This window comes from Balaenoptera acutorostrata, chromosome 3 (genome assembly GCF_949987535.1).
Source record: "Balaenoptera acutorostrata chromosome 3, mBalAcu1.1, whole genome shotgun sequence".
NCBI classification, from domain to species: domain Eukaryota; kingdom Metazoa; phylum Chordata; class Mammalia; order Artiodactyla; family Balaenopteridae; genus Balaenoptera; species Balaenoptera acutorostrata.
This window is the reverse complement of record NC_080066.1, coordinates 132,787,356-132,815,181: the sequence shown is the minus strand read 5'-3', so window position 1 is coordinate 132,815,181 and position 27,826 is coordinate 132,787,356. Positions and strand designations below refer to the sequence as shown.

At 41.3% G+C, this 27,826-nt stretch overlaps 1 protein-coding gene across 1 annotated transcript; it reads right to left on the bottom strand.

The window, feature by feature from the left end:
- Positions 1-13,807: 13,807 nt before the first annotated feature.
- On the bottom strand, positions 13,808-27,579 carry PTGER2 (prostaglandin E receptor 2). Its single transcript, XM_007192859.2, has 2 exons — positions 26,586-27,579; positions 13,808-17,354 (listed from the first exon to the last, which is right to left on the bottom strand). Exons 1-2 carry the CDS (start codon positions 27,426-27,428, stop codon positions 17,133-17,135), a joined length of 1,065 nt encoding a protein of 354 aa, XP_007192921.3. The 5' UTR covers positions 27,429-27,579; the 3' UTR covers positions 13,808-17,132.
- Between the last annotated feature and the right edge of the window lie 247 nt (positions 27,580-27,826).

Sequence of the window (27,826 nt, the reverse complement as noted above, 5' to 3'; positions counted from 1 at the left end):
CCCATATCAGATTCAAGTCAATAAGCAAATAAATGAAACTTGGGTCTATGAAAAATATTGGGAGAACCAGGAATGGGTGATGGCTTTTGTTCTGGATTTGTCATTTGGCTGCCTTCTCTGGGAGAGAAACAGGAATTGCCCTGAGTCAATAGCAGCACACATTGTCCTGGGCAAATGGACAAGTGTCCGGGCGTGTCACTGTCCGGGGATCTCTGACCTCTGACTAGGGAGTATCATTAAAGTTGTCATTATGAGGTCTCTCCTGCAAAGAAACACAATCTGGCTGCTTGCTTTGCTTGGATCATCTCTCTCTCTCTCTCTCTCTCTCCCTCTCTCTCTCTCTCTCACACACACACACACACACACACACACTTATTTAGTTGATTTTCTCACCGTGACAAAATGCATACGTTTATGTACTTAGTCTTTGCAGAGTTGCTTCTTATGTTATTTCTCCATATTAATAGACTATTGGTTATTTTATTCTGAAAAATTTCAGACTCACAGAAAGCATGGAAAGTAATATAACAAAGAATGTCGGTGCCCCCTAAGTGTTAATAAGAATTAACACTTATTAACAATGTGTTTTATTTGCTGCAGATTTTTTAAGACATTAAAATTAGAGACAATATCCCTTTTGTGCCATCCCACTTCCTCCCTTCCATCACCAGAGAGAAACACCATAAGAAAGTTACTGGGTGTTCTTTCCTTCTAAGATTTTGTACCTTCACTACAGATGTCTGCATTGATAGCAACATTTGGTTCACTTTGTATGTTTAAAACTTTAACACAAGTATCAGTTTATCCTATAAATCAGTTTGAAATTTGTCTTTTTTCACTCAACTTTGTTTTTGAGACCTATCCATAGGTAAACATTTAGATCTAGTTTATTCATTCATTCTAATTGTTGCGGGAGTATTCCACAGTTTATTTGCCCATTTATTTAAAGCTCTTTCCTCCCTGCCTCCTTTTGACAATAATAAAGAATGCTACTGTGAGCATATATGTACACATCTTCTTATACCAAAACAATGTTTTCTATGGTATATTTCTAGAAGTGGAATTGCTAGTTGGTACATACCATATACAGACTTTTACCTTTATCAGCTATTGCCAAATTAGCCTCCAAAGTTGCTCCAGTGTACATTATTGACCATGCATTAGAGATGCCATTTCCTTACATCCTCACTAATACCAGGTATTATCGGGCTTTTAAAGTATTACTTGTCCGATAGGGTGCAAAATGTGTTTTCATTTGCATTTTCCTAATTACTGATGGGGCCAAATATTTTCCATATTTTTTTTTTTGCCGTTTAGGTTCTCTCTTCTATAAATTGCCTGACCATGTCCTTGCTCTTTCTCCCATTGTGTTATTTGTATTTCCTTGTAGATCTACACAAGTTCTTTTCAATATTCTTGATAGATTATCCTTTTGGGCTGCATGAGGGGCAAAGGTCTTTTAGGGTTTGTGGTTTCTCTTTTCACATTATTTATGGAATCTTTAAATGTGTAGGGTTATTACATTTTAATGTATACAATTTATCATTTGTGTTTTTTATTGTGATAAAAGACACACAGCATAAAATTTACCACTAGTGACATTTAGTACATTTACAATGATGAGAAATCGTCATTGTTATCCAGTTCCAGTTATTTTTATGACTCTGAAAGGGACCCCACACCCATTAAGCAGTGACTCCCTGTTCTCCCCCGATCCAGGCCCTGGCAACCGCTAATCTGCTTTCTGTCTTTATGACTTTGCCCACTCTGGATATTTCATGTGAGTGGAACGATATAATACGTGGCCTGTTGTGCCTGGCACCTTTCACTTAGCATGAGGTTCATCCATGTTGTAGCAGGTGTCAGTACTTCATTTCTTTTCATGGCTGAATAACATTGATTTGTATGGATATACCGCATTACGCTTATTCATTCATCAGATAATGCGCATTTGGATTGGTTCCATGTTTCAGCTATTGTGAATAGTGCTGCCATGAACATTGACATACAATTATCTGTTTGAGTCTCTGTTTTCAATTTTTGGGGTATATTCCTAGGAACGGAATCACTGGGTCATATGGGAATTCTATGTTTAGCTTTTTGTGGGACTCCAAAAATGTCTTCCACAACAGCTGCACCATTTTACATTCTTACCAGCAATGTATGAGGGATCTAATTTCTCTACATCTTCACAAACACTTGCTATTTTCCATTTAAAAAAATTGTTTTGATTGCCATTCTAGTGCGTGTGAGTGGTATCTCACTATGGTTTTCACACACCCACAAATACCACAAAAAGTATTGATTGGAATTGCATGAAATTTATAGATAAATTTGGTGAGAATTGATACCTGTACATTATTGAGTCTTCCCACTCATGACCATAATATAACTTTATATTTAGTCAGTCTTTTATATCTTTCACTTAAGTATTATAATTATCTCCATAAAAGTCTTTCACATCTTTTGATAGATTTATTCTGAGGAACTTTGTAGTTTTTGTTGTTCATTTTTAAAAATGATGTATAATTTACATTTAATATTATATATTTAATTTTTTAAAACTCTGCTTTCTCATTTGTCATTGTTTGTGTATAGGAACACTATAGGTTTTTCCAAATTAATCTTTTTTTCCCAGAAAACTTGCTGAACTTTAAAAAAATTATTCTAATAATCTGTCTAAAGTGCCTCTTGGATTTTCCATACAGACAATCATTATTTACAAACAATGTGTCTTCCTCTTTAGTTCTCATACTTGTTGTCTCTGTTTCTTGTCTAACTCCATTGCTTAGGCTTCCAAGCCAATAGAGTAGGGCAGTGACAGTATTTCCTTCTTATTCTGGTCAACTGACTGTGTAGTTATATATGTTTTCCTCTATTTTGAATAATGAAACAACCTATACTGTTCTGGGGATAGCCTGTGCAAACCATGGAGACAAGATACCTCTTTTACACTGTCAGCTCTACAAAGATCTCTCTAGAATGAGCCTCCATCTTTGTACTACTTGTTTTCCTTGGCCCAAAAGACAGCCTTCTTGGGAAAGTTGGTAGACTCACCCTTACAAACCTTGTTTATGGTATGAAGTTAAAAATATTCCCAAAGGGAGCTAGAAGCCAGATAAATCTTAATAAGAGTATTATCTTTTTTTAGGATCTCTTTCATCAGTTGAGGAGATCTAGACTAGATATCTAGGATACCTTTTATGGGACTCCCACTATCTCCTCCATGATGTGAGTGACCTGCAGAAGACCTGTGCCCTCCGGAGCAGCATGTGAGCTTGGCCCAGGATTTGAACAAGCTGAATAAGGAAATCCAGCCCCTTGTTGGAGGCACAGTGGGCCCAGCTGCTGTCCCAAGGAGATCTGGGAGGAGGTGGGAAACTAGGGGCCCAGCCACTCCTTTCCCACGCCAACAAAGTGAACTGGCAAATCCACAGCAATTGCATGAGCTGCAATTGTACCTGACCTAACAGCAACATTCTAAGCTTAAACATGGCTGCTGCTTCACTTCTGCCTTCCAAATCTGGCAAGAATTTCTCTTGTGACCAGCCTGACCCCAGAGCCATGCAGAGAAGGGAACTGTGGGAAATGGTTCAAGCTTAACTACACTGAGAATAAAAAGTCACCACAATGTTGTCTTGCTAGATAATCAGAGAGTATCTTACGTATATTACATCTTCTTGACCGTATACAGAATGCCTTCACTGGGCCAAATTTTAAAATTTTTAATAAAAGTCTTTTAAGGGTTCTTCTGAAAAACATTTCTTGTGTTCCAACATTGGACATTATCCATTATATTTTCTAGAGCCGTCAAATCCTTTCGGAAGTACAATGGATACAAAAAATAAAAACAGTATTCCCATGAGTATATTTGATTTTCACAGGACTTTCCAAAGAAAAGTCTAAAGAAGAATCCTCTTAATCACCATTTGCATTTCCGGAGAAGAATCCTCTCAGTGAACATTTTTTATTTACTGATGTTTGGAAACAAGAAATACAGTCATAATGATCTCTTCATGAAGAAAGCAGAGGTTCTTTTCTTATGTGTGTATTTCCTAATTTCTCTTTTTTGTTACTGTTTCAGCCAAAGTTAAATGTCCATGTTGGTCCTAAGTCTTGGTTAAGAATTCTTCTCTCCAAATAAATAGTCTGAGTAACAAACAAAACTTTTGGATAAAGATTTAAAGTGAAAGCCTACTAAAAACTTTTTTGTATATGATACCTGACCTAGTTCATTATTTAAGTCACTATTTTGAGGTCTTATCTTGAATTCATAAGAAATTCAAACCGTAGTTTCTAGTTTTAACCCCTGGGGTAAAAACATTTCTTTGGCATAAGAAATGCAAATGCCTATCAGATATCAGTTTTATTTTATGTTTTGCCCTGAGAAAAATTCATGTAAAATAATGGTTAACGCCATTATTTGTGAGATATAACTTATACTCTGAAAATTTTCCTGGAATATATAATTCTGTGGGTTCCTTATTTAAAGTTATTGCTGAGTTAAAAGATGATACAACTGGTTCACAGAGATTCATCTGACTGAATTGGGGTTAAGTGGTTTTTTTTTTTTTTTTTCTTAAAAGTTGGGTACTGTTTGTAAGATTATTTGCAGGGGAACAAACAACTAGTCTGAGGTATATTTTTTCTATCTGTATTCATTTTCTTTTGCAGATTTGGATTTGGGTCATGATACAATTCCACAAGTATCAGTGAGACGTGTATTACCGTAATTAGGATCTCACAAGCTATAATTGATATGGAATGGGAGGATATTCCTTTTAGTAATGTAAAAGAAAACATTTTAAAGTTATGACTTCAGAGGTATATATAGTTTTAGAGAAAAAACAGAGGCTGGGTTAGTTTTAGTTGCTCTAACCAGTTTTAGCAAAGGGTTACAAACATATTATTGATCATAATGTTGAATTAGTTTCATTTTCATTAATATTGTGGTAGGAAGAGGCGGTCAGGAATCCCTTCCTCAGAGAGTTAAAAATGGACAGGTGTGTACCAGGACAGGCAGATAGAGGCACTGCAGACTCAGGGACAAGGTGAGACCAGGCATGGCGAAGTGAAACCGGAAGTACCTCAGCACTGAGACAGGAGCTGGGGGTGCATGAGGTAAGAGGAGGGAGCGAGCGGACCCAGCCATCCTTGCTCATCTGCTAAGGAGCTTGGCTCTCACGCTCAGAATGATAGGGGCCAATGACGTTAGGAAACTGGTGACTTAGGAACGAATTGGTTCTGGACCATAGTCACAGGTTGGACTGCTAGGTCCTATAGGTGCAATGTTATAGAGTGGGGTTCTATTCCTGGAAACATATTTCATGAGAAGAGAAACCCCAATCATGAAAATAAACAGAAAAGAAATAATACAAAAAGATATGCTTTTACAAATGTGTATTAAGAGCTACGTAGTGAAGGCTACTTTGAGGGCTCTTTGGCTTTGTTTTGTCTTTTTGCATGAATTGTGCTAAAGTTGTCTTCTTTTCCTTGTAAATCTCTCTGTAGCAAACATGGGAATATTTTATTTTTCCAAAGATCTTTGGCCTCAATTAAAAATTAGGGTCCTTTGTGCCTAAACTGCTAGCTGACAATTAGATTCATTCATTAACTTAATATTTATTGAACCCCCTGCTACATGAGATATTGTTTTAATGGTAAACGAAAAGGATGAAGATCCTGCCATCATGGAGATTTTTTTCTACTTGGAGAGAAAGACAATAAGCACACACACACACACACACACACACACACACTAATGCTAGGTAGTGAGAAGGGTGAAAAGGGTGGTAAAGAAAAACGAATAGACTGTGGGGAGGGGGAAAAGAGTGATGGGAATATTTTATAGGGTTATTTTATATAAGTCAAAAAAGACTTGGCTGTGGAAGTGACATTTGAATGAAATGAGACAGTCTGGGGAAAGAAGTGTATGAATGCCTCCAAATGTCTGGGTGGTATGGAGACAAGTGGGGCAGGTGCTCAAGTCACTAGTTCTTTGGTGATTCTCTGCTGTGAACACAGATATAGTTCCAATCAGCTACATCACCTCTGTCAGGGTCCCCAGTCATCCTCAGTCTTGTTGGTAACATCTGTCAAAGTCATTAGGTGGCCACAAATAGCATGAGGTTGATGTGCTGGCACTGGTGGTAGGGTTGGTGGTGCTGGCGGTTTGCATGTGTGTGTGTGTGCGCCTCTCGTGATAAGAAAGCTTTGGGGGCTTCCCTGGTGGCGCAGTGGTTGAGAATCTGCCTGCCAATGCAGGGGACACGGGTTCGAGCCCTGGTCTGGGACGATCCCACGTGCCGTGGAGCAAGTAGGCCCGTGAGCCACAACTACTGAGCCTGCACGTCTGGAACTTGTGCTCTGCAACGGGAGAGGCCGCGATAGTGAGAGGCCCGCGCACCGCGATGAAGAGTGGCCCCTGCTTGCCGCAACTAGAGAAAGCCCACGCACAGAAATGAAGACCCAACACAGCCAAAAATAAATAAATAAACACTTAAAAAAAAAAAAAAAGCTTTGAACAGCAGGGGGTTGGAACTCAATACACTATAAATATGGGATCTTAATAACATGATCATTTAAAACATCAATAATGATAAAAACCACCAGCATTTTAAAAAGCATGTGCCGTGTGTTAGACATTGCTTTAAGTATTTTATGTGACATATCCTTTGATTCTTTCAGAAATTCTGTGAGATGGACAAGTACCTCATGATAGAGGTGAGAAAAGAGGCTTAGAAAGTCTCTTAGTAACTTGCTCAAGGTTACACAGTAAGGGGCAAAGGCAGGGTTTGAAACGTGGTCTAACTTCAAAATCCAAACTTTATACCAACCATTGTGCAATTCAGCCTCCAAGGGCAATGCGCTGGCGGCAGCGTGGAGGGTGGGCAGGGGAGGATATGAGTGCTAAACAGAACAAAGCAGCACTTCTGACTAATTTCCTGACAACCTCCTCCCTCACCTGGGTATCCTGTTACGTAGTCCCTAGAGTAAACAGAACCCTTCTGTGCTTTTGAGCGAGATTTATGATTGACAGGAAAAGTGAGAAGACAGATTTCCCATGAGGAAAAGGTCTTGTGGAAATTCATCTTTAAGAATAATTAGGGGCTTCCCTGGTGGCGCAGTGGTTGAGAATCTGCCTGCCAATGCAGGGGACAGGGGTTCAAGCCCTGGTCTGGGAAGATCCCACATGCCGCGGAGCAACTAGGCCCGTGAGCCACAACTACTGAGCCTGCACGTCTGGAGCCTGTGCTCCGCACCAAGAGAGGCTGCGACAGTGAGAGGCCCGCGCACCGCGATGAAGAGTGGTCCCCGCTTGCCACAACTAGAGAAAGCCCTCGCACAGAAACGAAGACCCAACACAGCCATAAATAAATTAATTAATTAATTTAAAAAAAAAAGAATAATTAATCTCCATTTGTGAGATTTCAAACCTTGTTGCACTTGTGCAGGTTGAATCGAGAAACAAGAAGGATGAAGGAGGGCTACCCTGTAGATAAGGATAAACTAGTGATTCTGAGGATGCTGGGAAAGCCCACAGTTCAGGTAATCACAATATGGGACTGGACCTCTGGTGGATAAACCATGTTTTCTTTTAATCACTTTCTAAAATATCTAAAATTGTCATTAAGTCGCTGCTGAAATAATTGTATTTCCCTCCAAAATAACTCATGTAAATTTAAATAACTGTTCATAACTGCAAATGCGTGTAGTTTCTTTTTTTTTCTAATGGAAACACGATGATAGGTATATAAATTCTTTAAGCCAAACCATTAGCATCATACTAGTGCTTAGCCTGACTTGTTGGTGAACAGGTTGGAAAGGTTAAGATAACAGTTCTTATAAAGAGCAGCTTTATGGACCACAGCATTCACCAGCCAGTAAGACAGTTATCATTAACATTCACTATCGTTAGTATTAGTTCTTGTTTTCATTTCATTGATAATTACTCACAGCTCAAAAACAGAATATATGGGGAAAAATGAATCAGAGTGATAGAAATCAGATTCCGATTTTAGTTTACCCTTGTTAATGTCTCCCTATGTACAACAAATATGACATTTTTGTTTTCTTCCTCTTGCACAGAGTGTGCCTGCTGTTTTATTTTTTAATTTTTTAAATGTTGAAACAATTATAAGCTCACAGAAACATTGGAAGTACAGTACACATAACATTTTTCCCTTAAATTATTTGAGATTAGGTTTCAGAGGTGATGCATCATCACCTGCTGAATACTTCGGTGTGTGTCTCCAAAGACATTCTCTTTCCTTTGGAACAACGTACATATCCTCTTATGGCCCCTCACTCCTTGAGCGCTTCCTTTTTTCTTGTCCCATAAGATGCCCCTGGGTCATCTCACACTTTCTCTGCCCCAGATCTGGAATCAGACATTTCTCCAAGGAGCCCTGGTTCCTTCTAGAGGAAAGTGGCATTTAGAAATCAAGATCCAAGTGCTAGGTGTGTTCATTGCTATAGGGCAAGGAATCCCAGTTTCTCTCAGTGGACGAAATAGAGAAAACACACACACATTTACATATGTATTTAGTTCTGTATTTATCTTTATATATTGAAAAATATGAGTTAATACCAATACCACCAATTCCAATCCAGCACTACAGAGTTCATTCTAACTTTTCTGTTTATATTTCTCCAACAGTGACAAGCCTGGTTTCCATTATCCTTAATGTATTTGCTTGTTTGATAAATCCCTCTGTTAGTAGCCAGTCTCTCATCCCTGCCATCACCCCTCCCTACGCCTCTATCTTTGGCTCAAGCTCTCACTCCCCAATCTGAGCTCCCAGCTGCCCCATGTGGACACCATCCTCACTCTGCCTGGGCTCTGGCAGCTCATGCCAGGCTGCCCCCACAGGTGCATGCCTTTTTCATTCCACTCAGGCTCCTAAGCCCTGTCCCTGGGCCATCCCTTTACAAGGATGCTCTCGCCTCCCACTCAGGTCTGTCCTCCTGTACCAGTTCACCCCTGTGTATCAATAGATAGCCTCCTCATCCCCCCTGGGCTCTGACTCCCCACACTGCATCACTCTCGCTGTGTGGATAATCTCCTCACCCCCTTGGGGATCTGATACCCCACGCCAGGCTGCCTTTCTGCGGGGACACTCTCCCCAGTCCACTAGGGCTCCGCATCCCACACTGCCCCACCCCCTTGTGGATGCATCCTCCCCCTGCCTGGGCTCTGACCCTCCACACCAGCCTCCCCTGCGTGGGCTCCACGACCCTGCTTAGGCTCACACATCCCCCAGCTGCAGAAGCCAACCTTCCTCTGCCCCACCTAATGGGCTTGGGATTGAGTTGTTCAGAGAGGAGGGGAAGAAGAAGAGGAGGTGGAAGATTAACTATTTTGAGTCTATTCAGAGATGAATAGAGACTGTGTCCTCGACATTAGCCTTTCATTCACTCTTTAGTTCTTTCAACAAATATGTGTGTGCGTATATGTACATTTATATATATATATACCTATAACATACCAGACACTATCCTAGGTACTGCAAATATGGTGGTGATAAAGAATGACAAGGTCCATGGCCCATGGAGTTTTCATTACAGTGGAATATAGTCAGAAATAGAGGTCCGTTACAGATCTCCATTTCTGTGGGATCAGTAGAATGATCCCTGGGCTGGAGATCAGAAAATAGTTTAATTTTTTCTTTTTTTTTTTTACTTTCCCTTTAAAGCTATGTGATTTTGAATTAGTTGCTTAACTTTGACATCTGTTTTGTCATCTGAAAAAATGGGGACAATATCTACCTTACTGCGTTATTTTGAAGATTAAATGAATATACATAAAACACTCAATACCTAGCATTGAATAATTTTCAGAATATCCGATGAATAATATACTGAGTAAAATTTTAAAACAGAAGAAGACCTTGAAATCTGTAAGATACAATTGCAAGTGTATGGGACATCTGGCCGCCGCTGTAAAATACTATAACATTAGACGTCAAAACAAAACAGACAACAATCTCTCCCTCCTGGACCTCAGATTCTAGTGCAAGGACACAGACCATGAATGTTATAAATATGTCAACTTTGAGGTATGTTTAAGGTCACTCACATTGGAACGTGATAGAGTGTGGGAAAGGGAAGGGGGTGTGTAAGGTTGGGAGGGAATTTTAGGAAGGGGGTCAGTGAAGGCCTCACTGAGAAGGTGTCACTGGAGTAACATTTTGAAGGAGGTGAGGAAGTGAAGTGAGCCATGGCTGACTGGGGGAAGAGCATTTATTTCAGGTAGAGACAACAGCCAGGGCAATGACCCTGAAATGGGAGCCTGCTGGTGTGCACCAGGCACAGTACGTGGGCTCGGTGGCTGGAGTTAGGAGCAGGGCAGAGAGTGGGGGAGGGACCTCAGGAGTAGGGACGCATCGTGCAGAGGGAAGATGTCATCCATCAGATGTCTGTATTTCAATCCCAGTTTCACCATTCTTAATGAACTTTTCGGGGTGTTGGTTTAAAAAACAGTGATCAAGGACTTCCCTGGTGGCACAGTGGTTAAGAATCCGCCTGCCAATTCAGGGCACACAGGTTCAAGCCCTGGTCCGGGAAGATCCCACATGCCGCGGAGCAACTAAGCCCATGCGCCACAACTACTGAGCCTGCGCTCTAGAGCCCGCGAGCCACAACTACTGAGCCCACATGCCTAGAGCCCGTGCTCTGCTACAAGAGAAGCCACCTCAATGAGAAGCCCGTGCACTGCAAGGAAGAGTAGCCCCCACTCGCTGCAACTAGAGAAAGCCCGCGCGCAGCAACGAAGACCCAATGCAGCCAAAAATAAATAAATAAATAAATTTATATTTTAAAAAATGTGATCGGGTTTTTTTCCCCATGTGTTTTGTCTCTTAATCCAAAATTTCTAATATGAAGCATTTTAAATAGTATTTAAATAGCATTTTAACATGCTCGAGTAAGATAAACTAAAGGCAAGACATTATTTTAAAAAGGTTTTAATACTGATAACACAAGATAATTGTGCTTCCTCGCTTAGTATTTCTTTGCAGACACTGTGGTTCACCATAACTTAATGTAGAACACAGAAGAAATTCGTAGAAGGTAGACAGGAATCTGACTCTCCCCACCTTCCTTAGTTTTCCAAACTGGCGTTTCACAAGAAAATGTGAACATCTGAGCTAGTGTTTCCTCTCAGAAGTGGGCGTCTGACTCGCTAGTCACCATAATAGGTAGTAAAGAGAATGAGGACCTCTAGTTTATAGTTAAGCTTGCTCTGCTTTTATCGGAACACCTACTCCCACCAGAAAGATTCATTTTTACAGGTCAAAGAGTAGTACACCACGGTACTCAGCCGGGCGTGTTTTGGTTACTGTGTCTTTCATTTTACAAATAACATGAGGACATTTATTTTTAAAAGCATATAAAGTTAATGTTGAGTTTTTAAAGGTGTATGGCTTTTGGCTTGTTCCTCTGAGCTCTTAACAACGTGGACGTGTTGAGTTTTTTAAGAGCTGAAAGATAATCTCAACTATGTCTTCAAAGGTTTAATTGTGCAGCTGTTGAATTTTTGAATGTTTGATTTATCATGACAGATCAGGCACACTCTTAGGGCTGAGGTGAGCCTTGGTCAGTTAATTCTAGCAAAAATATCATTTGATAACTAAAAGTGGTGTGTTCCGTTTTCAAGGAAAAAATTATTCTTTGGGGTCCAGCACTGGCACCTAGTTCCACATCATCTCAAGGTCCAAGTTGTTAACACAACAGACCAAGCTTGACTGATAAGTTCGAAGCTCTCCATCACTAGTCTACAGATCCAACCCAAGAACTCACAGGCTAATGACTAATGAGAAACCAAATGACTGTGTGGTCTCAGGCAGCAAGGTCATCGCCACAGCCATAATCATAAGGGTATCTTATGAGGATGTCCTTAGTGAGCAACTCACTTCCCTCCTGCATGCCCACTTTTCCTCTCTGTAAAGTAGAAAGCTGGTGCTTCTTTCATTTGTTGAACGATATAAAGGTATAACACAGTTGCTCACAGAGCTTTGTAATCTCAGGTTACATTAACGGAAAGATAATGTCCAGATCAAGCCAGCAACTGACACATCAGCACTAAGTCCTGGAAAGACTGGTTTAGAATTATTTCTTGATGTTTGGTTCTGGCCCAACATATTAAGATGAACATTGGTAACTTGGATAAGATCTGGAAGAGGGCACCAAAATGGTGGGGTGCCACATAAGGGACAGTTGAAGAAAGCAGGAAAGTTTTGCCTAGAGAAGTCTGGGGTGCTTCTCCACCTAGAACTCTACATTCTACCTCGGACTCTGGGTCCTCTACATTGTCCCATTGTGCCAATTTTCATTGCATTCTCTGAAATACAAACTCATCCCGCATACTTATTATCGTCTTCATTCTTGACAGTTGCCCAGACTTAATAAATAGATGTCACGATCCCAGCTTCACGACAGGCACTAAGAATGAGCAATCTGAATCAGACGTGTGTGAAGAGGTCAGAGGGGCCATTGAACCAGGCATCTGAGAAAGTACTAATCCCTAACCTTATTTGCATTTACCGCGTCCAGGCACTGTGCTGAATGTCCTGTATGTACTTACTCATTTAATCCTCAAAATAATTACAATAATTACAGAGGTGGATAATTTTATTATCTTTATACATGAGGAAACTGGAAGTCAGAGGGGTTAAATAACTTGTCTGAGGACACCAGCGGCAGTGTCATACATCTTTAACCCTATCACCCTTTCTTCTGCTTAGGAAGAGCTATTACGCTGTACTGCTGTGGGCAGGGAGAGCAGAAAGATGCTTCAGTCCGATCTCCTTCCTCTCCTCCAATCATATAAACTGCCTCCAGGGTTGGATAAATGTAAATGCTGAGCCTCAAGGGAACAGGGTCTAGGATAAATATTTTGGTAAGGGAATCTATAGTATTTTACGCCTTTCCATACACGTGGGGCTGATGCTTATTCCCTAAGCTTGCTAGAGGATATCTATTTGGAGTAGAAGGCAGAAAGGCTGCCCATTCTGTGTTTTCAGTTTTTGTGTTGGTGTAATTTTATTTTTTAAATTTTTTATTGGAGTATAGTTGCTTTACAATGTTGTATTAGTTTCTGCTGTACAGCCAAGTGAATCAGCTATACATATACATATATCCCCCCCTTTTTTTTGGATTTCCTTCCCATTTAGGTCACCACAGAGCTGTTGGTGTAATTTTAAAAAGGAGAACATATTTTTAATCTCCTTATGCTGGATATTCTTCATCTGCCCCTCTAAGTCTACTCTCCACCTGTGTTGTGGTCTTCATGGACTGCATTACCCAGGTTCCCCTTACTCTCTGGATTATAGTTGGGTTTGGCCAATGGGAGGAACAGGCAGAAGAGCAGGAAGATCTTCCAGGAAGGTAGTCCCTTCCCTCCCTCCCTGTGGTTTGGCAGCAGCTATGCTTCCCTACTTAAGTCCATAGCTTCTGTTGGGTGGGACACAGCTTTTACGGCTCCTCCCTTGTCCCTTCAGGCCTGGGAGTGGTAACAGCTTCCAAGGGCTCCTCCACCATCCCTTGTTGATTCCCTTAACCCTGCCCTTCCCTCTGTAAGTATTCCTTTCAGTCAACAGTCCTCAATTACCCTTTTCAATGTGCCAGCTCTTTCTGCTGGAATCATCACTGATCTGCTTGACTTGGCATATTTTAAAAAATGAAACACACAGATCACAGAATTAAACTACCCAAACTGACCTTTAATTGTACATACATTTTATAGGAAATACAAAAATATAATTCAAGAAAATTTACTTACAATAAAAATCATAAAACCTACCAGAAAATAAAGTAACTTTCTGAAATAAAAATTAATGCCCAATACATGGCCTTGTTCCCATGTATAAATTAGACTATAGCTTCTGTGAATTGCTAAAATGACATTTATTTCCATAGTGTGTATTTCAGGTGATCAAATGCTTTGTAAATTAAAAAAAAATCAATGATAATGCTGTTAGTATAATGATTATACGTATGTTTTAAACGTGCAATCAAAGAGGAATTCCAATGGAGTTGTGTTTCATAAAGGCAGAAGATGGTCATCATGAGTAGGTATTGCAAGTCCACACATATTAAATTTGCAGGGAAGACTGTTTCTCTGTGAATGACTCAAGTAGGGGCTTTCCCCAAATTCAGAAAACCATAATTTTTGGCTTAAACCATTAGATTTGGCTAAGTGAAGTAAAAAAAAAAAAAAAAAACCCTCATCTTAAGTGTGAGCTAATTGTCTTCCCCTGCCTTTCAAAGTCATCGAATTCTAAACTTGACTATGTTGTTTTTTTCTTGGTTCAAAGCAGAGCTGACATTACAATAGCAAGAGGGCAATCTGTCTTTCAAAGTGCACTGATGTGAGCCGGCAGGGGCACCAACAGTTGAACTGAGTTACACTGAGAACGTAGTGTTGTGGATCGGATTTTCCCTCCACCTGCCCAGGGCTCACAGCCTTTGCCAGCATGGCAGTTTTGGGTTGGTGCTGTTTCTAGAGCCTTGCTCTGGCTCTAGGTTGTCATGGGTCCAGACCACTTTGAGATTCAAGTCTTTTGGAGGCTTTCTATAGTTTCTAAGCAAACTCAGGCCCTCTCAGGATCTTTGGAGATTCAAGGCCACAGTTTAGTACCAGAGTTTCCCAGTTTTCTCTTGGGAAAGATGACCTGGGGCCACAGTGAACCATCCAGGAAATTCAGCTCAGGATAGACTGCTTTGGTCCATCCCATTTCTGGACACCTAAAGTCAGGGCTGGCATTCTGAGTTGAATATCCACTATAGTTTCTTTCTCCCTTTTCATTCCACTGACTGTCAGGGGCAAAGAATAAAATCTAGGTCTTTTTCATCAAAATTCAGTTCTCTGATATACCAGGCTAAATTCTGCGTTTTTTATTTTACGTGAAAATGAGTCAGTAAACTTAAACAGGTACGTCTGATGTGATGTGATTTTTAAAAATATTTTAAAAATTTAAAAAATATTTACATATCCAATATAAGTAATTTTTTCTATTACCTTGAAATTTCCATTAATAGTAAGCGGTTTACTATTACATAGGATTTTAACTTTCAGTTCCTTCTATGTAAATATCAGTGCAGATGAAATAACAGGATTTAGTCATTTAACACAGTGCAAAGAACAGGAGTATACTAGGAATCAAAGCTCTGGAAATCTATCAGTTCTTAATGACTTAAACTCATATTTTGGGACCACAGAGTGAAAATTGTGTTGCCACTAGTGATATTATGTCCAAGTTTGTGTTTTTAAGTTCTCAGGCATTATTCGAGAATTTTGGGGGGTGGTGAGGTATGGTGAATGATTGTACTTAACATTTTCATTTGGAGGGAAAAAACGTCATCTGATAAAGGAAATTAATCTTCCACATTCAAAGTAACTTTAGAATTTTATGTTTAGGAATTACCCATGAGCCTAGTTAATCCTATTTAGAACAATTTCTTAACTCTAGCATACTTGGTGGACAGGGAAGATTTATTTACATGTCCAGATTTTAGCTAAGTTAAACTTTGCCTGGTTTGTTTAAATTAGTAGGAAAGCAAACCATTCATTTATTCTTTTTAAAATAAGGGATGATTTGACATAGATTGTGTCAAAATACACTGATTTCTAGATAGGTCTGGAATCACTCCTAAGTGATCATCTAGTCTGATAACTATGTACAGGAAATAGTTTTGCGTAAGCAACTCAATGAGACTAACATTCTTATTTGGTTTTTTATTACAACTATGGTGTAATAACACTCACTGCAAAAAAATAAGGTGTCCACTATTTCAAAGATCATGCTATAAGGGAAAAAAAATCCTCTAATACCAAGTACTGTATTGAATGTTTCAAACTCTAATCTGTAGTGCAACCACACTTTAAAACCTGCCAAATTAAATGAAAATTTTCCACTTTTATCTCATTTTAAAAATTATTATATCTACACTAATTATAAATTGTTGTTTGGGGGGAATTCATCACATACTATCCCATTTTCAATTTTTTGTTTTATAGTTTATTTTTGTAACATTTCAGATGAGTTTACACTGTAACTAAGATATGATTAAACAGTGCAAATTCACTGAAATATTTTATGCCGAGTTTACGTAATGCCAAACATTTAGATTTAGAAATATATTAAGATATGAATCACTGTTACATGATTTCCTATACAGTATAAGTCAAGCCATATTTCCCAGATGAATTTTGCTACAATACAAACATCCTATAAAGTAGATGTTAGTTACGGCCTCAACATCAGCATTAAAAGAGTTCCAGTGTATCTGAAGAACTGACCAGATTTTTCAGTTTTTAATCCTAATATTTGGCTTCAGACGTAGCCATTCCCTGGAAGTAGAATGAAGAGTATTAATCAGAATTACCTCTCTTAATAGTCTACTATTTATTGTTAAGAGGAAAATTCCTAGCCTTTTTGGTTACTATTAGCACGGCAGACATTATAAAATAAATAACCTGACACTCTGACACACAGCTTCTTGTGGATGGCGAAAGAGCTGACATTAACGAGCTGAGCCTACTCAGTAATACTGAGTAATACTGTTGTAAAAAGAGAGTACTCCCACATACATAAACATACAGTACAAAGTACCTATGATTTTCAGACTCATTGTCCAAAGAAAGGACGATCACAAGACACCAGGCTTGGTTGCTTGCACATATCCACTTCCTAGAGAATACGTAAGAAGTTTTATCTGGTCTGACTGTACACTGTATGTTTATAATGGTACTAGCCTAGAAGATTAAAATAGAAAACACAGTATTTACGGTTTTAAACAAATTACAAAGCTACATGCTTTCTCATTCAACAGGAAAGCTTAAATCAAAAGGCACTGGATCTTAAATGCAATTCGTTGTTCCTCTAAAGGCCAGGGAACATGCTCTTTGAGGGTAGGTTTTATAGATCCTTCCGATACCTTCCACGAAGTGCCTTGTCAGCATGTCTGTAGCCCAAACCACTGCTGAAATGTTTGTTTACTCTGTTTTATTAGGGTAGCTTCATTGTATTTATAAACTAACTTTTTTCCATTTCTCCAAGGAACCATTTCAAAATGATCTTCCAGATGCTGGCTAACTAAGCACTTCTTAACTACCATCCTCAAAGGTCAACCTATTTAGTGGCATTTGACTGTGTAGAACAGGAAGTTTGTGTTGCATCTTGTGTTCTTAATGAAACCCGACAACAGAGGACTGAACGTATTAGTCTCAGAACAGGAGGCCTCAGGATGGCAAAGACCCAAGGGTCAATTATTGAATTAATTGATAAAAATCTAAGAGCTTGGAGGTCCCACTTTTCTTTCCGGGAAGAGGTTTCATTCATATATGCAAAAATCTGTAAGAAGCAAAAGGGGAAAAGGATGTTAGTTTTACATTGTAGCAGTGGACAGGCTTAGACCATATGCAATTTCTTAAGATTGAAAAGCAAAACGTGTTTTGTGTGTGGTCGTAGTGGTGAGAGAGAGGTAGCGAAATCTCACTCCTCTCACACATGTTTATGCCTTATAGACACTCTGAAACATAAGTATTGTCTCTTTCTGACAGATGAGGAAGTGAGTTATTAACATGTTGCATTTACTTCCAAAAACTGAATCTGGCTTCATTACGACAATTCATTGAGAGGGCACACAACAGAGCCTGTGTTCTGGCCATTGGGCTGCCTGGGTTTGAATCCTGGCTCCACAGATAGCTTTGGGACCATAGGTAAGAAAACTAACCTCTTTGTGCCTTCATTTCTGCATCTTTAAAATGGGTGATAATGATAACAATACCTATTCTTGGGGTTGTTGGCAGGATGACAGGAAATCATCCAGGTCAGCTACTGAAAACTGCTCACTTAATAAGTGCCCCCCCAACGTTAGTCCTTATTATCTCCATTTTACCAGTGAGGACACCACGGTGCAGAGGTGAGGGACTTGCCCAAGTTCCCAGGGCTGGTTAGTGGCCGACTCAGGACACAAATTCCGAGTCCCTTGACACCAGAGCAACGCTCACCGTGTGCTACATCCAGGTCGCCTATGTTAGACCAAAGGTCTTCAGAACAAAGTCCTAAACACCGGAAGGCTGACACATCTTTACGCACTGGCCAATGTCCTCAAAGCGGTATACCAGCTCTCATCCGATTTCTTAGATATTTAGTGAACAACACAACGTTTGTTCAACACAACGTTTGAACAACACAACGTTTTGGTCAGATTGCAGAGAATGGACCAAACAAATGTTTGATAAAGATCAAACATTTCCACATGGCTTACAGAAAAGAGAGAAACATGTAAATCACACCTAGTCGTTTGAAACCAGTTGTTTATAGAGCTCCTGGGACTTTCTTACCAAAGGCAGCTGGTGAGTTAGAGAGCTACTCCTTCTGTCCTCCACTCTCCCTTGTCAGAAGAAGGAATGGTTTGTTTCCTTCCCCACCCCCCAACCCTGCTACTTATTCTGCAGGCATCTGGCAACTGGATATACAAAGCAAATTGCAGGGAGGGAGAAGAGTAGTCATCTTCGGGTTGCTTATGTTAGGACAGTATCAGGAAGGTTTGGCAGCCATAGGTGTTTATGCCAGAGAATCTTGGCTTAAGGGAATGCAGAAAAGACTTGGCAGATGAGTAAAGGAAAAAAAGGAAGAAAGAACTGATGGTGGATGTCCCTGGGCATACAGAGAAGAGGAAAGTTAGGTGGGGATATGCACGGGAGCAATACTTTTCTTGTCAGCTTAACTATTTTGGATGAGAAATTAGTAGTATTTATATGGTGTATTTAAGGAGCGATTTTGAAGTTTAGGAATTCAGGATAACAGTGTACATAAACCCGATAGATTAAAATATATTAGTCACCACACACACACACACACACACACACACACACATATACAACTGAGCATTCTGTTGTAGACAAAGTCTGTAGCTGAGTTTAGATCTAATTTTGCCAAAGAATATAATACTGGATTGTCTAGTGGGCCATGTAGAGAGGGCTCAGCCTCTAGTGTCATGGGTCACACATGAAGATGAGTCAGGTTTTCAGTGGCAAATAACGCAAACCATACTTCCTTATCTCTTTAGAGTGTGACAGACCAATGAGAAGCGAAAAATGGTTTTAGAGGATGAAGCAATTCTGTACTATTTGTTTCCTTTCCTTTTCATCCACTATGCTGAGTAATTTTTAGAAATGCTTAAAATTTGCATTTTAGGAGGTGGTCAATATGTTGTAGAAGATAATTTCCTCTTTTATGCTTGGAAAAGAGACATACTTCAGAGAACCTTGAAGTTCTTGATGTAAGTTTTGTCTTCCCCTACCTCTCCATTTTTTTCCCTTTGGTTCTTGGCTTTTGCCTGGAGTTCACCATTTTGATCTTGTGGACCCTGGGTTTTTTCTTTTTAATTTAAATTATACATAGCATAAAATTTATCATTTTAACCATTTTCAAGTGTCATTAAGTACCTTCACATTGTTGTGCAACTGTACTGTTTGTATTTTTATTTTCTGTATATTATGATGTTTTGACATCATAAAAACTTTCTGGCTGGGGAGAGAGTGCCCCTTCCAGGGCTAGCCAATTCTTAGAGAGAGCCAAGGGCTCACCCAGGAGCAATCGCTTGATATGAAAACTAACCAATGCAGAGCTCCTCTGTGTGGTTCTTTACCCCTAGGAGGCAGCTTTAATCATTCCAAGGCCTGGTACAGGGCAACTAGGGGCTAGAGGCAAGTAGGGGCTACTCGTATAGCTTAGAGCCTGTAGAAATGCTTCAAAATAGCCAGTCCTAAACTGTTTACCCTACTCTGCCTTGCCTTTCCCTCAGAAACTCCAGTAAAGTCCATGGCCCAGGCTCTCCCCAGCTCCCGCTCCTTTTTCCTCCTGACCTGCACTGGTGCTTCCCCATGTGGCCCTGCACGTTACGCAGTGCTTCCTGTTTTTCAGACCTGTGAGTCTGACTGTGTTTCCTGGAGCATCTCCTGTCTCCTCTTGCGGCTGCACTTGACTGACCATCATATAAAAAGAACAGGGGTCAGCAACCACCGCCACCATCCATCTCCAGAACTTTTTACATCTTCCTAAACTGAAACTCTGCACCCATTAAACACTAACTCCTCATTCCTCTCTCCCTCCAGCTGATCCTGGATTTTAATTAAAGGCTGACACAATGGATAGAAGTCAATTAATTAATAATGTTTCGGTGATATTCTGGACTTCAGCTTCGGAGGCTGGTAGAATTTATACATGCTTTTGCACATACTACAAATAAATCTGCTATGAGAAAAATACCAAGGACTAATGTAAACCAGCCTAGTGAATTTTAATTCCTTAGGACAGACTCTCTCTATAGGGCTTTGCTAAGAATACAGAGCTTGTTGTGATACCTGGAAAGCGGCACAGGGGAAAATTAGTATTCTTTTGTCTTCCATAGAATCCTTGCCACCTCCATGGAAAACTTTATCTTGGCACTGACCTGGCACTGTTTCTTTCAGCTACTTTCCTACCTTTAATGTGACTACATAGTGGGTTCAGAATTTTAGAGTAAATGAGAAATTTATTTGGCTGTGCACTGAAATTACCTGTGGATCGTTAAAAATATTCTGATAGAAAAAAAGTTAAAAATAAAGAAATAAAAATACTCTGATGGCTTGCTCCCTCTCTCAGAGACTCTGATTTAATTAGTCTGGGCTGTAACCCAGGTGTCAGGGCTTTTAAAGCCCCCCAGGTGATCCTAATATGCAGGCAAAGTTGAGATCCACTGCTTTAGACCTTTACCCTAAAACTGAAATAGTTTAAAATTATTCATTTATCACACTTAAAAGCAAAAGACCCACTTAGGCCTGGCCAATCAAACAAATGATATGGAGCTTCCAGAATTCAGTTCCTGGTCATTAATATACCATGATTTTCCTTTGGAAACTGAATCCTGTGGAAAGAGTAGCTAATATTTACTGAATACCTGTATGCCAGGCATGGTGCTAAGAAATTTGTGTCTTGTTGTGTTTAATCTTTATACAAATCTGTAAAGTGTTATTACTCCCATTTTAGTAAGGAGGAGATCAAGGCTCAGACAATTAGTTATCTTGTCCCAAATCACACCGCAGGTAAGTAGGGAAGCCATGCAATTATAGCAGCGGGACCCAGACTTTCCTCTTAGCCACTACACACTCTGCCACCATCTATATAAAAAGCCTATGATGTAAAGTCTCACATGAAATTCACCACTGACTGATTATGGGTTTGTAGGAGACTTTTTTCCAAATGTGTCACAAAGATTTATGGGTATTACTGCTCCTGTTTATAGATTTTAAAACCATGGCTATATCTAAGTAGCTACTTGGTTTTCTTTGGGTCTTTTCTTTCTTCCACGCTTTCCACAGCTAGATGGCAGGCAGTGATGATCACCTTGACCAAGGATGTAGACATAACACATCACTTCTCTTTAGGGAAAAGGACCATAGTTCTTGCTGCCTAAATTTTTAAAATTCAGTGTAATTATGTCATTATTTACAACCACAATTTCATAATATCAAATGGCAAAGGAAAAGGTGTCAAGTGAAAACACTCATATACAAGAACTTTCTCTTAAAAGGTAAGGTGTGTTAAAACTCTTCCAACAATCCCCAAACACATCATTGATGATGTATGAATGATAAAGGGCCTTCCCTTTATGGATAGTACATGGATATTTACTCAAAATATCACCAGGCAAAGTTCGTTTTGGTTATGCATAGAGATTTCTGAATTTCTCTTTCATCCCTACTAGAATTGTGATACTGTGCATGTATGTAATTGACAAATTTCAAATCAGTTTTACAACCCCCATTCATGTTACATTTTACATAAAGAGTACCAGGAATGAATGGGAAACTCCAGTACTGTTTACTTGAGTTTGTTCTGTATTTCAAAGGTCAGATTTCCACTAATCAGAGTAACCTAGAAATTATAGCCCTAAAGAATTTCTAAAGATGAAGACATTTTAGAATGAGTCAATGGTTCACTCTTGAAATTTCAGAACTGAATAAAATGCATAAGCACTTTATCCTAATGGCATGGGGAAAACAGTTTAAAATGACCAGAAGTTATTCACAATTATTAGTAAAGTAGTGAGAAAATGGCTAGATATGGGTTGGAAATTAAGAGACAAACAGTATCTGAGTCAAGAATGGAGGTCTGATATATTTCCTGTGTCCTGTTTCATTTCAGGAAGAAAGTTTCTATTTATTACTGTGAAATGATGACAATATCTGATTAACATGAGGAATGTATTAATTTATACAATATTCCTTTAGTGCATAAACAGTTTGGAATATGTTATTGGTCCTATGCATGACTTTATATTGGATCGCCAAAATAATGCTTTTTAAAAAAATCAGTTATATCTTATGTGTACCAACAGAAAATTTTATGTGAGGGGTAATCTGATTATTTCTTAATTTAGACCAGCATTTACACTAGCCGATCTCCTAAAATCTCAGACTCAGCCTTTTAATGCATAGGTCTGTGCAGAAGAAAAAAGAAACTGTACCCTTGGCCCCAGCTCAGGCCCCTTGATCTGATACGGAGAAAAAGGTCTTTGCCATTGTATTTTTAAAGCTAAAAGTTGAAATTAAGAGACAAAGTGGTCCAGATATTTATAACATCTTCAAAATTCTCTTATAAATCTTGGATTAATCTTCTCATATGTTACCCCTGAAATGAGTACTTTCCGACAGTATTGTGATTAAAAGCACAGGCTCTATGCTTAAGCTGCCTGGCTTTGAATCCTGGCTCCAGCACTCATTCACTAGCTGTGGGACCCAGGGTAAGTTATTTGCCTCATTTGTAAAATGGGAGTAAAAATGCTACCTATTTGACAGATTGTTGTGAAGATAATGGATTAATGTATGTAAAAATTTGCACTCAAAAATGTTAGCCATTCAGGACAGGAATAAAGACGCAAACGTGGAGAACGGACTTGAGGAGACGGGGAGGGGGAAGGGTAAGCTGGGACAAAGTGAGAGAGTGGCATGGACTTAAATATACTACCAAATGTAAAATAGATAGATAGTGGGAAGCAGCCACATAGCACAGGGAGATCAGCTTGGTGCTTTGTGACCACCTAGAGGGGTGGGATAGGGAGGGTGGGAGGGAGACGCAAGAGGGAGGAGATATGGGGATAAATGTATATGTATAACTGATTCACTTTGTTATAAAGCAGGAACTAACACACCATTGTAAAGCAATTATACTCCAATGAAGATGTTTAAAAAAAAAGCCATTTTGATGTTGATAATAATGACATTTGAAGTTGAACTTGACTTCATTACAGCGTGCTGGGCATTTAACATTTTGAGTTTCAATTCCCAAACTTTGAAAGTCCTAGACTGGCATTCTTGGAGGAAGCAGTAATTGGAACCTGCCCACACCTTGGGACAATGGCTGACATTCGTTAGCAGTTCAGGTTTCCTCAATTCCCCACTCCCCTCTTCTCATTCCTGGAGTGCTGATTAGGCTGGTGTCCCACTGGGTACAGAGCTGTGAGCTCTCCTTGCTGGGCCAGTGGTGTGGCCCACTTTGAGGGCCACAGAAAGCAGTTCTGTTATCCCGAGTTAGAAAGAGGCAGAGACAGGGTAGATTGCTAGTATTTTCTGGGACACAGGAAGAAAATTAGTTGGAATAGTTCATTAATAATTATTTTACATTGATACATTTTGCCTCGATAATATTTTTGATATACTGGGTTAAATAATATATATTAATAATTAATTTCATCTGTTTCTTTTTACTTTTTGTCATGTGGCTACAAGAAAACTTGAAATTCCTTATGTGGCTTGCATTTGTGGTTCATGCTGTATTTCTATTGGGCTGCATGTGCTCTTTTAGAAGAAGAGGAGAATTTCTGAAGGCAACCAGAAGCCCTTGCCTTTTCTATCAGAGCCCTGGTTAGGATATGCGGAAATGATTCCTGCCTTGGGCGGGAGATTGGTGTAGGCCATTTCTGACCACAATTTTAGTGTGGGCCAAGTAGAATAAAAGGACATGGGGGAAAAGCAACCCCCAGGGACACATGCCAAGCATTCTGAAATAGCAGAATGTAACGCACAATTCAGTAGCTTTGAGTTTCGAATTGTCAGATAAGCCTTCCAAGAAGTAATTAAATTCTGGATAGTGTAGCATTTCATAATGCTTAAAGTGCTGTGTAAATGAAAAATACTAACAAGTATCAATAAACTATTGATAAAATAAAATTAGTCAATGGTCAAAGTAAATTTCCCTATTGAGAGATGACTTGATACTTCCCATTTAGGGTACAGTTCAAATATCTGTTTTGCACCTACTGGGTTATCTGTAGTTCATCTGGAAAATGTGTCATGTTAGCCCCAAGGCAAGAAGTCAGCGTGGCCAAGTTGCTAGATTACATTCACACTAGGCATTTTCCCCGCTCTTTGTCTGGGAATCTTTGCCATGCATACATGCAGAAGAGACCCTCGATAATATTTGCTGATACTGTCAATGCCAAGGAGTGGCTTGAAGGAGCTAAAGCCTCCTCATAATCTTCATCTGGCCCCCCAAAGCCATAAACAGGCACTCAAATAAAAACTCAGCTTCAAAGCAAACTTCCTACGTCCCCACCTTTTCTAACCAGACTTCTAGTTCTTCCATTTGGCAACTCTGGAGTTGCCCCTGGCTTAATAGTAAATGAAACGAGTGTGTGTGTGTGTGTGTGTGTGTGTGTGTGTGTGTGTATCTGAAAATCAACATATGGCAATGATGGAATTCTCATGACAAAAGGCAAAGTTACTTGAAAACAGGGGAACCTATTGAAAATCACTGACTTTATTTTAAAAAATACAGTTTATGCTGCAGGTCAGTCATGATCAAGGGGGAGACCTTTTCCTCCTGCTCTCCTCCTCAAAGGGAAGAAAGGGAATAACAGTCCTTTTCACAAGTGTGCGGTCACCTCTGAGCCTGTTCCCAAGCTATTTAAGTAGCTGAGGGTGGAAGGTATTTTTATACATACACACTCACAAATGATAGATAAAACTCTGAGAACTGACATCCTGATTCCCACCAGTCCAAAACAGGTACCCCCCAATTCAGAAATGGTTTATATCTCTCATGTTAAATCCTAAGTTGTTTAGTGGAACTTGAAATGCTTTCTCTCACAGATACAAGTATGTTCTGCATCCTAGCCCCAACCCCCAAAAGTTAATTTAGCTCCTAATGTAGTTCTACCAGTAAAACAAAACAAACTTGTAGAAGCCATGTTGGTTTCTACCTCACAGCATTTCTGTTGCAAACTCCCCAGCTCAGGGTGAATGGGAGATGCAGCCTCCCACATCCTACTTGATTTTGTAAAAGGGCATCTTTTACATACTCCATCTCATTCCTCTCAAAGTGTAACTTATTGATTCAGAGCAGCTTCTACCCTGACAGAAGTGGGGACCAGGGAGGAGAGAACATAGGGAAGAAAGGGAGTTAATTTGTGGGGGGGGGGAGGGTCATATCTAGGCTTTTAGGATCCTGTGTCCCCTCCCACCCCCATGGATGAGTTTATGAAGATAATCAAATGCAGCGAGTGAGGCGGGAAGTAGGATAAAGTTACTTCTTCAGCTTCTACAGGTCACACTTGCCAACGGCAGCATCGTTTATCTTTTTCTTTTCTCCACGACTGTGTCAGGTGAGAGTCACTGCCAACTGTTTATTCCCTGTAGGGTCAGTCTTGTGCTTCTGAAGATTAGGAAGCGGAGCTGCTAAAACTGAGCTCTCATTTCTCTGTAAGAGGCCAGCAAATGCTCGGATACATCCCAGGCTCTGCTACCCACATTACACCTTCGGAGGTTCAAACTCACAGCATCATGGAACTAACCACTGATGTTGCCCCCAGCCAGGGCAGCACCCAGCCCAGAACCTAGGCAAGGGGTTCCTCCAACCAAGCAGCCTATCCTCTAATTATCATTATGAACATATTATGAATTTTCATGGCAACAAAGAGTTATACTCCCAATATGTAGTTTGGGAAATCTGTAAACTAGGTTTTGTTAAACTTTGAAGACAGTGAATGCTCTGGACTTCTGGCAACATGGACCCTTCTCACCTGGGACCATTCTCAATGTCAGCTGGAATGCTATGGGTTGAGTATTACATTTTGCTCTAGGAGAAATAGAAGGCAGAGCCTGGAGAACTAGCACCAGTGGATGGGGGGCACCGGGAGGCAAACTACAGCTCAGGGAAGTCAGGTTGTAACTGACAAGTATCCAAAGGTGGAAAGGGCTGCTTCTTCGTCAGGTACTAAGCCAGACTGGCCTTGTACAGCGGCTTTGGGCTCTAGGGTGGGAGTCTGCGCTGGCTTAGTGGAGAGCCAAGATTCCCTTTCAGGGGGACTGTGTTGCTAAATGAGAAGCACTGGCACAGAGATGCCCGTTTGCTGGGGTTAGGAAAGTAGGAAGTGAGGCAAAGGTAAGTGAGAGGGGAAGGCTATAGACCCTTTACAAACGAGGCCATCATTTTACAAGTTGCAAAATGTGTGTGGTGGTGGAAAGGGTGGGAGTGAGAGGGGAGAGTGTGCGAAGGCTGCCCAGTTCCTCTGTGGAAACGAAGGGAGCGACTTACCGTGAAAGGCAAGGAGCAGACGGCGAAGGTGATGGTCATGATAGCCAGGAGAATGAGATGGTCCGTCTCCTCCGCCATGGATACCCTTTCCCCTTTCCTGTGGCTGCCAGGGCCGCCCCGGCTGCTGCCCAAGGAGGGTCCGGAGCGGCTTCTCCTGCCCCGGCGATGCATGTGGATGAGGTTGAGGATGACGCTGAAGTTGCAGGCGAGCACCGCGATGATAAGCAGCAGCAGCAAGGTGGCGTAGAGCCGCAGGTACGTGGTCTGCTCATGCCCGATGAAGCACCACGTCCCGGGGCAGTACTGGGCGTACTGCCGGTGGTCCAGCAGCGGCAGGGAGCAGAAGAGCAGGGAGACTGTGTAGATGGCGGGCAGCACAGCCAGGCCACCACGGCACGTGACCCAGCGCTGGTAGAAGTAGGGGTGTCCGATGGCTAGGTAGCGCTCCAGGGCCATGGCGAACAGCATGAGCATGGTGGCCAGGCTGAAGAAGGTCATGGCGAAGGCAAAGTAGGTGCACACGCGCCTTTGGGGCTCCAGGGCCACCAGGGTCTGGTTCCGCGCATACGAAGCCAGCACCACAGGGCTGATAAGGCAGGTCCCGAGCAGGTCGGTGAACACCAACTCTGTCACCAGCACGTGGAACAGCGAGATGGAGTTCCCGCGGCCGGCGCTGCGCCCCGAGTCCCCCAGCCAGCGGCGCACCAGCAGCGCCAGCGCGATGAGGTTCCCCAGCACCCCGGCCGAGAACATCACGGAGCTGATGGCTGGGCTTTCGCCGGAGGGGAGCCACTGTCGAGTATCGCAGTTCTCCGGCCGGGAGTCATTGGAGGTATTGCCCATGGTGGGGCGCCAGAAGAAGAGATGCGTCCTCCTCTCCCGCCGGCCTGCACCTGGTTGGAGGAGGGTCTGAGAGCCGGAGCGTTTCGAGACACCCAGGGAAAGGGGAGGGACCGAAATCCAGAGCCCCCTGCCGGCCCCCAGCGCGCACAGAGGGCGGGCCCTGCCCGGGTCTCCCAAGGCTCGCGGAGAAGCCGCTCTGCCGCCGCATCCATACGGCGCTCCACGCTCCTCCGCCGGCCCGCGCCCAGGGAGCCGCCGCCGCCGTCTCTTCCGCGTCTCCCGGGGGTGGCGGCTGCCCCAGAGCGAGAGCCGGCGAGCCGCCGGGAGGTGGGCGCGTCACACTGCAAGTCTCTCCGGGAGCGCGGGGGCGGAGTGCGCGCCGGGCGAGGCGCAAGGGT